The sequence below is a fragment of the Gavialis gangeticus genome, unplaced genomic scaffold (genome assembly GCF_001723915.1).
Source record: "Gavialis gangeticus isolate Ggan-Ray unplaced genomic scaffold, GavGan_comp1, whole genome shotgun sequence".
Taxonomy (NCBI): domain Eukaryota; kingdom Metazoa; phylum Chordata; order Crocodylia; family Gavialidae; genus Gavialis; species Gavialis gangeticus.
Genome location: NW_017728994.1, coordinates 21,367,272 through 21,378,166, shown reverse-complemented (window position 1 = coordinate 21,378,166; position 10,895 = coordinate 21,367,272). Strand labels below are relative to the sequence as shown.

At 39.4% G+C, this 10,895-nt stretch overlaps 1 protein-coding gene across 2 annotated transcripts in view; it reads left to right on the top strand.

Moving 5' to 3' along the window:
* The window catches only part of CUNH10orf11 (chromosome unknown C10orf11 homolog), a 1,423,205-nt gene extending 1,415,449 nt beyond the window's left edge, over nt 1-7,756 (top strand). For both annotated transcript variants that reach the window (XM_019502366.1, XM_019502367.1), the window contains exon 7: nt 6,890-7,756. In XM_019502366.1, coding sequence (XP_019357911.1) covers nt 6,890-6,969 — 80 coding nt within the window. In that variant the 3' untranslated portion in view covers nt 6,970-7,756. The remainder of the gene's footprint in view (nt 1-6,889) is intronic.
* Nucleotides 7,757-10,895: the final 3,139 nt, after the last annotated feature.

Genomic DNA, 10,895 nt, shown 5'->3' with positions numbered 1-10,895 from the left:
AATACAGTCTTCTGTGTGGATCTGCGCTCCTCGCTCATTGTCTGCAACATGTATTTCTGTAGTTGCCCTGTGCTTGTGTATACTGTCTGATGTTGGTGAGTACTTAAATTGTCTTGTAAAAGTGGTAGAAATGGGTCTGGGGGTCAGTACAGTTGAGGTCTTGGAATGTATCCCTATTTGTTACATTGTAAAGTGGGTTCCCTTTATGCGAATTCGAGTTATGCGCTGCTTTCTAGGAACACATGTACAGCATAAAGTGGGGGAAACCTGTATGCATGTCAGTCCCAGAACCTTTCTGTTCCAGGACAAACGCAAGCACAACGGGTTCCAGGACAAATACAACATCTGTTCCTAGCCTCAGAATATCAGTATGTTCTGCAACAAAATAACTCCAGTTTCCTCCTTATATGACAGTTGCCCATGGTTTTACATTTCTTTAAATGTTGCATTTGGCAACAGCTTTGAATTTCCCCATTTTAGAAATGGAGAGGTGAAGTGACATGTCCAAGGCCACTGGGCAAGTTGCAGACAGATACAAAACTAGTTTCTTCCTTTAACTGCTCAAACTATTTGCATTGTCCCAAAATCTTGGATGCTTACCTACTGAAGTGCCTCTCCCTCCTCCTGTGTTAACTATCATAGCTCTTTCTTGAGAGTTTTTCCCCTCCCTCTGCATTTCTTAACTTCCTTTCTCCAGAAAACTCTTTCTTCCTTCCATGAAATCCTGTGCTTGAGTCCAAGTTTTTCTTCTGTATTTTCTTTTTTTAACCATGTTAGATGGTTAGCATTCATTCCCCATGTGCTGTGAGGCATCCAATGGATCTGTACTGCAGAAAATGGTCAGGGAATGGGCTGAACTTCAAGCTGATTCTTTGGGGGATTTATTTATGTATTTTAGAATAACTGCATGGCCCATTTCTACTAACTTGTGTCAGGAGTGATTTATTAAGCTTCTCAAAGCAAATACTTTGAAGCTGTACATTTGGGGATTTCCACACTTTTTAAAAACATTTGGTTGTTAGAACAACATTAGAATGTTCTTAATGCTGATTTAAAAATAAATAGTGCAGGAACAATTAGAGATTTATTTTGAACTGAAATAAGTATGGATACTTTAATATAATAATAAAAGCATTTGGTTTAGCCAAAAAGCCAGGATAACCAAAATCTACTGAAAGTCAATGAGACTTAGTCTGCGAAGTGCTAGATTTTTAAAGGCATATACATTATAAGTTAATATAGGCATCTGAAGTAACAGTCAAAACAAAACATTTCAGCCTTATTGAGATGACATTTTTTGAATTTTTATTGTATGGAAAAAATTGAATTTTGACTTTGTTCCAATTTAGAATGAAAAAAAAACCCTTGCAATTCTTGAGGAAAAGAATTTTTTTGTTTCTAACAGTCTCTATTTATGTGCTTAGCTAAAAAGGGACTGTTTTAAATATGTTTAAAATTAATGGAATGAATGTATATTTTTTGCTTAAATGACTGGAACCGTAAGTATTTATTCTTGAATGTTGTTTGAAGATAGGGATTTATTTCACATATCTGTGGGAATTCTGCAGCTCCTGGCCCTTAATGGGAGAAAATACACCAGAGCCATTGAAAATAGTGGCAATGATACTGATGCTTCATCCAGAATGGTTTCAAAAAAATTTATGAATTATACTGTTTACCACCACTGAGACACAAGCACCCTTTTTGGTGTAACATGGCAGTTGTTTAATGGTAAAGTTCTACAAGTGAAAGCTATACAACAGTATGATATAACAGTGTACAAGAAATAAAGATTGATCTAACACAAACTCAAAGGGCAGAGTTTAAGTTGTGTTCTCAGCATAAGATTAGCTTGGGGTTTGCCTACAACATCGAGTCTGCTACAGTGTGCTATGGGATTTGACCATGAGCAGCTAGGACCCCTGTTTAGGATCCATCTGCAAGGCATACATAGTAATGGAGTACTTTATGACTTTCTGTTTACTTCTACATCAATAATGTAAGTAAATTTATTTTTGACACACATTTAAAAAGGAAAAATTAACCATTTCACGTGTATCACAATTATTCCTATATAGCACCTTTCACATCTATCAAAATTATTAAACCCATTAGGCATTTTAGGACAAATAAACAAGTAGGACTTTGGTGCTAACAATGGTTTATACTAGGGGACACTGTAGATGCAGTGAAACATCAAGGAGTAACCTGAAGGCAAATGTTTTGGCTTTCAGTAAAATAAAGAATGACTTTTTTCAGTAAATGGAGCATTTGTTCATGGGATCATAGAAAATTAAGGTTGGAAGGGACCTCAGGGTGGACCTCATCTAGTCCAAACCTGTTCAAAGCAGGACCATTCCCACCTAGATCATTCCAGCCAGGGCTTTGTCAAGCCAGACCTTAAAAACTTCCAAGGATGGAGATTCCACCAACTCTCTAGGTAACTTGTTTCAGTGCTTCACCACTCTCCTAGTGAGGGAGTCTTTCCTAATATCCAACCTAAATTTCCCTTGCTGCAGTTTGAGACCATTGTTCAAGTTCTGTCATCGGCCATCACTGAGAACAGTCCAGCTCTATTCTTTTTGGAACAACCCTTCAGGTAGCTGAAAGCCAGTATCAAATCTTCTCTCAGCCTTCTCTTCTCCAAAGTTTTGTTATAGTTTTATAATGGTCAGATTGCATTATCTCCCTCAAATACAGCTACCACAGTGAGGGGAATATCCTACATACCCAATGATTAACACGCAACAGTAGCAAAAAAAGAAAAGGAACGCAAGTTAATCTCCATCATCATTTTTGTCCAAGTCCTTTCTGTTGAGACTGACAACAATGGTGCCAGCTGTAATACTTGAGGAGGGTTTTTATGTGATGTGGAGCACTTCTTATTCAGGAAAAATTTCAGCAAGTTATGCAATGGTACCAAAATATAACCAGATAGTAATAACCTAAAACTACCTCAGGTTGAATTTGAAATGGTGACCTGGACACTCATTGTTTAGTTTTGAATTACAAAGTCTTTGTACTGTCTGGTTCCCATCAAAAACACCATAAGGAGTACATGAGTATTTTAGTACAGGAGTATTTTAGTATAGAAAAGGATCTTGAGGAGTGACTGCACAATAGCTTCTTGCTATGCACACCCAATTTAAAAGGAGTGAACATGATGAGCAATTTTTCACATGCTTAGTATGTGTGTATGTGTTAATTTATTTATTGGGATAATTGGGTTTTCCCCCAGCTAAGGAAAAGCCTGTGTTGCTGACATTACAATGTGTTTGTGAAGAAAGACTGATACAGCAACACACACAAGCAACTGCAAGGTCATTACTTACCAAGCATAATTAGAACATCCATTCTGAAAGGGGGAAACATTTAAAAGATAAAGGGTGTATTTAAAAATGATTCTTCCCAATGCAGTTTTTTGATAATTATAGTTTTAACAGCTTATGGTGATGGTGGAAGTGGCTATTTAAGAAAAATTAGGAGGCTCATTCAGGGGAAGATGATCCCTCAAGAGACCTCATGCTGTCATTTTTCAAGAACCCTGAGCAGAAAGCTCATTCCAAATGCTGCGTGTCATTCTGATGCATCTGGAGTAAGCATAGCTTTCTTATGATCAGTGCAGATATTTTTAATTAAAAACACCATAAACATGTTGCCCCCTTACCCTCTTCCCTATGTGTGTGTGTGTGTGCGTGCACACGCACGCATACATATGTCTGTGGAGCTGCACAGGAATGAACACATTGTAGATATGCAATGGGAATCTGGCTTTTACTGAGTCAGACACAGTAGGTTTTCTAAATCTATGTATGGCATATCTTAGCATCAAAACTCTTACTGCAGCAGATAAACCCTTTATAATTTTCACAGTTTTGTGCAGTTGCCAAGGGGAGGTAGGAAGACAAGAAAGGAAGAAAGAAAACAAAACAGTCACCTCATTTAATTTATGACCAAGCCTATTGTTTTACAAAGAACCTTCATGATAAATAAAGTCTCATGGCAACATTTTCAACTGTGCTTTTATCAAGGCTCTCCGAGCAGTGTGTGTAATACGCCTGGCAATCGAATCACAGCTGTGTGCCTTGGTAGGGAATCTCTTTGGAGACAACACTTCCTTAATTTAAACAATTGTAGGCTGCAGGAGTTCAAAAATTTCAGCTGACTTTAACTGTCACTAGCCCAAGCACCTTTATCCCCAGGCGAGCAGCAGCAGCTGGATTTCATTTCCTGCTGCCAGACTGTCCGACATCTTTGCTGAACATCCCAGGAACTGAGCGTCTTTACTTTAAGGATTTTATTCAAGGTGACAGCTCCTCACACTTTAGCGTTCAGATCACCTCAAGTAGCTGAGATATCAGTGAAAATGAGAGCACTTCTACAGCAAACTCCAAATTTAGATTGACTGAGGTTATCCTTAGGCCTCTAGACCCAACCTCCATGACAGAACAGGCCTGCCAGTAACTTTAAAACTACAGTGGAGTTTGTAATGATGTCTGGAGAGAAATATTCTGCAGGAGCAGTGGAGAATACTATAAGTGATAGGAAATGATGTCAGATTTAGTTAGGACTGGAGACAGTGTTAGAATATACTTGGCATAATATGGCACCGGTATCTCTGTCAGCATCTCTGTTTTCTGTCACCGCGCACAATTCTAGGCCTGTCTATAGTCCTGACAGCGTCTTTTCAGATCAGGTTATTGCCAACTCGGAGACTCGCTCAGCGCAGTGCCATACAGCCCCCTTTGTTTGAAGTCTGCCCTTTTGTCATTAATGCACTTGATGTCTATTTAAATCTGATGGTGAATGCAGTATCTGTTTTCCTGTCAAGAGATCATTGACAATATTAATACCTCATGTCCTTGCCTCATTTTCTAAGCGCTGACACCTAGCTGCAGTCTCCAGCATTCATCAAACAGCACTTGCTCACCAGGGTCTCTATAAACAGTCTTGCTTCCAGTCCTTAAGAAATGCGGCAAACCTCAAATAAGACTTTTATCAATGCCAGTGAAAAAAAGGAATCTGAAATATGTCATTAATAAAACGTTCAAATCCTTTGAATTTACAGCTCTAAATCTAGAAACCCATCCACCCTTGTTACCAATCTAATGTCACCTATGTTTTTGCATGTAATAGTGTTGCTTTAGGAGACAAAAGCTTGCTTTTCACATGCTATTTATGACTGACAGTTGCATTCCTAAAATATGGAAGCTGATCCAGTGGTCAGTGAGGTTGCCAATGCTCTCTCCAAGCCTTCTGTAGAGTTGGGTTAGATAGGGACTTAGCGCAGCACCGTCTAGTCCCCTTTTGTGTTTTCTTAAGCTCAATGTTTTTCACAGCAAATGACAGGCCTATCTATTTCCTTTCATAGGAATGTATTACTACCCTGATGCTTAAAAGAGAGAGAAGGAGAGAAATTGGGGATACATTAATTTGGCACAGCCCCATGCCCTCTAGTTTCAGTTACTTTTTTTACCTATATTATTATATTGCTACAGTGCATGCAAATTATACAAAGCACAATTAACACTTCAGAATGTAGGTAAGCACAGCTTTTAAGGTTTCCATTTGTTCAGGTAGGGTGTGAAAACATAAAACTTTGCAATAAGCAGAGGATATACTTTGCTCAGGCTTTGCCCTATATATAAAGGAGTATTTGTTTCCTTTGGGTTGGATTGTGGTTGTCCTTTTGTATGTGAGCTAGATACTACATGGATGATCATTTTCAAAACACACCAAATAGCAGGAGGCAAAAAGATCTTGCACCTACCAAAACTGCAGAGGAGACAACTGTAATTTGACTTCCTGAGCTTGGAGGGGCAAAGGGAGACGTTGCTAGTATCTGACATAATCTCTCCCCCTTGGCTCCCTGCATTTCAGCTGTCACCACCTGGCAGGAAGTGCAAAGGAGCAACTTCAGTATGGTAGTTGTACGGTACAGTAGCAAGTTGTATTAGTGAATGTTTTATCCTGCATCCAAGATGCATTATAGCTTGTATAGCTATTATCCCTTCTTCCACCCATACTAAAGACTGTGGATCTTTCCCCATTAAGCAATGTTCTGACTCAATGCAGCTTATATTTAGAAAATATGGGGGTGGGGGGGTTCACTTCATTGTATGCATCCATCCATTGCAGTTTCTGAACATTTTTTTTTCTTTTGTACTATCATTTGGAGAATTGGTTGTAAATACAGTTTCAGGGAGGAAGTAGAACGTTAGGACAGATGGGAGGTCCTAGGTTGTAGACCCGTTCTGTCAATGACTAGTCTTCTAGCCTTTGGCAGATCACTAGACTTCTGTGCCTCTGCAAAGTGAGGATAATGTTAATTGCTTACATTACAGAGTTATTGCAAGCATAACTTTGTGGACCTCTGAGCAGAGCTTTTCACTAGTTTGATGGCAAGCTGATTAATAGTAATTTACTATCATTTTATTAACATCTGTAAACCTATGAGACTTGAAAAGATTTATCTTCATATTATGTTTATGGGGGGGTAACAAGCTACAAAATTACAGCACTGTTTGAGAATCTATCTTTAGTCAGACTCCACAAACAGTACAGAAATAATTTAAAACACAGCATACAGGCAGTCAAGTGTATTGCTTATATACCAGATCTTGAAAACACTTGTATACATGTGTGTAACAGGATGCATCATGCAGATACTCAGATGTGTGTTTGCAAAGCTGACCACACAGTCATTAATTTGAACAGTAAAATATAAAATACTTCAAATTAACATACTCTGTTTTCAGCAGACAGCGAGAGAGAGAGCTGTTCCCCCCTGTAGTTTAATCCTCCTCCCTACACGACCTTAGTAATATGCTTCTATTACATACTGTGTTAATTGCTGACCTTAATCTAATTTGTTTTCTTGTCGCTGTAGGTGTTCTAGGAAAATGTCGCTACGTTTACTATGGGAAGCATTCAGAAGGCAACAGATTCATCCGAGATGACCAGCTCTAAAATGCAACACCATTCTGTGCCACTTCAAACTATCCACATTCATGCACACAAAAAGCACAAATTGCATCTACATTTTAAGCATGCAACTAAAGTCCTCCAGTACCTTCTGCTGACTTTGCCAAGCCTGTCAAGATCATCCTTCTGTCTTAGTCTGAGTAGTCACACAGAGATTGACATGATTGCCTTTAAGCAGGTCCCATCCACCAGTGTGACAGACAGCTGCAGCCAAGCACCAGGCCTGACAGGATGAACACCATGATGGATTGCCTGGTCCAATTGCTGCTCACAGAAGAGCAAAGGTCACACCTGGGGCTTCACTGAGCATGCTCAGTTGGTTTTTAGCAAGAGCAATGCTTTTATCTAAAGCTCGCCTGTTGAGTGAGAGAAGCTGGCAGTATCAATATGTTTATAAAAGCAATAGCTGTAATTTAAGATTAAAAAAACCCTTATCTGTTCATATTTCCCCCCATGAATTAAATACTTAAATTTCTTAGACAGACACGCACACAATCCTCTTCAAGCTTTATATGAGAATTAAAAGTTTGTGGGGGGTGTATGCAGTCAGTAATGTCATATTTAAATATTTCTCAAAATGCACAACCCTATGAATTTGTTTTTTTAATTTAAGAAGTATCGGAGCAATTTAACAGATTCAGCTGAACCTAGGAATCTTTCTTTTGATTAGAATCTCAAGATTTAATAAATCTTAACATTCAGAAAAGGAGATCATATTTAATGCTGCAGAACAGGTAACACAGAGGACCCCCTGTTTAACTGCATTTCTTTGAAAAAAAAAATACAGAAGTGGCCGTTTGTAGTTATTCCTGGCATATTTGACAACATTTTTTAAAAATTTGGGCAGAGATTAAGTTTAGATAACTGTTGAACTGTGGGGAGGTGGGGGGGACGGTTTGAAGGGGGGGAAGCCCTAAAAATAAAAACCATTACCGAGCTTGGATAACATTTAGAGGGGAGAGAAAGGTAAAACTGAGGGAATTATGAATCCTATGTTATGTACATTCAAATGACATAAGCATGGCTCCTGTCAAGTTTTTGATAACTAATACAGATATCCTTAGCTTGTTGCAAGCCTTTTTAAATGGAGTGGATATATTTGGAGCAACAATTCCTTTTGTTATTGTGAATCAAGTTGCCAGACTTAATAATATAATGCACCAACAACGAGTATGAAGAGCATTGTGAGCAACGTACAAATTGTGAGGAAGTACGTTGTGGCCCCGTGTAGCTGCTCCTCTTGTACTGTCTTAATCTTGGCTAATTTGCTTTTGTGCATAGTAAATCAAATTTTGATTAAAAGCCTTTAGAAATATGAGAGATAGGTATTTAGGGATGTTGCTTCTTATGTAAAATAATATGAGAAATCAGGATGCTTGCTTTCTAAATTGGTTACCAAAATAACAGCACGATGCTATCCTAGCTAATTTATATCACGGTGTCTATTTTGAAGTATCAGCACATTTTGGCCATGGCATATTACAGTCAGCAGGATTCAAAGCAGGGGTGTTTGGAATAACCTAATATCACATTCAGTCTAGTTGCATATGTGTTCTTGTCTTTATAAAAGGCTTAACCCTGCCTCAAACAATAAAAAGCACTTGCAAACTGACCACATGATTTTTCTATCTTTATTTTGCCTCCTTGTTTACTTATCTTAATGTCAAAACCATTTGTATCATTTTCAGGAATGTTTTCCTCCATGCAAAGCTTTTGGAGGCAAGCATAGTTGTGGAATTAGATGTGACCAGAGTCTTTTATTGTTGCTTATTGTTCATTATTTTTATTTTAAATGATGCACCGGCCTTAATTAAGGCTAGTTTAGTTTGAACTCATGCTAGAACCCACTCAATTTGTATACCCTTCAGAATAATCCTATTACTAATATAATTATCTATCATGTATTAGTTTATAATTCAAATACAGGTATGGCTGTTTAGAGTGGTTTCTGCTAATGCAAATTACTCTAACATAGATAGCATTTCATTTTCCGACATTTTGCACCGATACTCTGTTTTATGGCCATCCAACTGCCAGCCCACAAGGGGTTAACAAGCATCCCCTGCCAGGCTTCTGTCCAGCCACCACTGCTCCCATTGCTCTGGTTGCTGTTGCTATGCCAGCTGGGGTCCCTGGGGCAGGATGGCATGGTAGGAAACCTGGTGAGCTTGCTGCCCATGCACCAGTGGGGGTCTTCAGTGGGGAGCTTGTGCTGCTTACATGGCAGTGGTGGCAGGGAGAGAGGTGGCAGCAGGGGAGCTCACATGGCAGAGGTGGTAGGGAACTTGCACTGCTTGTATAGCAGGGGAGGGTGCACACTGTGTGGGTTCTGGGAAGCTCGTGGGGCCCCTGTGGCATATAGCCCATGTGCTTTGCAGCCTGTGGACTGCAGTCTGTGTCACATGCAGCCCTGAAGTTGGACAGCCCTCTTGTTTCAAGGTGTGGCAGATATTTTGTGGCCATCACTAGTAGGTCATTCAGGCTGGGTACAAAGATTCAAAAAGCACAAGGCAGAATCGATTTAAGTTGCATGGTTCTCTGTAAGTGGTGTAGTTTAGATCAGTAGTGAAAAGAACATCCTTGGAAAAGGGGGGAGGGGCGTTGAGGGAGAAGGGCAAACCTTAAACTGGGTTCTGCCATTTTTAAACCAGACTGTGTGCTGAACTTCTGTTCAGTTATAAGTAAAGGTAATTAATTTGCTCAAGAGCCTGGGAAAACTTAAAACATGGTCAGAAAAAGTGGAATGGGTATGTAGTCCCTACCCACCAGCAGGTTTATATTTGGGGACTGATTCAAAACACACTGTATACCAAATATTTCATTTTCAGATATCATTGGGAATCTTTTGATTTCAATGGGCTTTGGGTCAGGCCCTCCTTTGCTAGCAGGTGAAATGATGGAGGTCAAATCCTCTGTTTCCTGTCAATACCACCAAGCAGCAGGGAACTATTACACTGACGTACTGGGCCAGCTATTTTGCTAGTTTCCTCCTCTTATCTTTGCTCAGCTTCTTTCACGTTATACTGCACATCCAGAGCAGTGCTCAGTGTGGGAAGTACCACATACAGTAAGGGCACAAAGGATGATTAATTGGTGTTTTCAAGGAAAAGGTACAGAGATGTTTTGTTGGCCCAGCCAATTTTCTAATTTGTGCCATCTTTGATTACAATGTATCCTTCTTTGTCATTTTTCACAAAAAAATGCAGAATAGAAAATGGATGTTTTGGTCTGGTTTTTTGGTCCTTCTTCCCCTTGGAACTATTTGTGTTGCAACTGAATTCCTGACAGGGATGTTGAAAAATAAACTATAGAAAAACAAATTCTGTAGTACTGTATTTGCACAAATAGAAAATGGCCCTGATTGTAAGATGACCCCCCAAATAATTATATTCTGTATATATGGAAAGCATATATTTCTTATAATTTTCCAGGTACAGAATCTAGTTATTGGAGGTTAGGTTTGCCTTAAATTTGTCGCCCTTCCACTTCTACAGCAGAAAAAATAAATCTGGGGGGCAGGAGGTCAGATGGCCCTTTGTTTTTTCTTCCTCCTAACTTTTAGAGGAAGTTTTAGCACAGGTACTCCGTAAACAGACTTTTGAGCAGCATTTGGCACCTACTTATAAATATGACCAACTGGGTGCACCTATGTGAGATGCTACTGTGCAGTGGTTATTGCACATTTATTTAGTACTTGTATAAGCAAGTACCAAATAAATGCACAGTAACTGGAGTTACTGTGCAGTAGTGTCAGCAAATGCCTTTTAAGTGATGCTATGGCACAGTAGTGTCTTGGCATGGTTTTTGCCGCACGCTGTTGCACAGTAGTATCAAGCTACTGTTGAGCAGTGGCATATCATGGGTATCCAGTGCCCAGAGGCCAATGCTTACATTTGTGCCCCCCCCCCCCC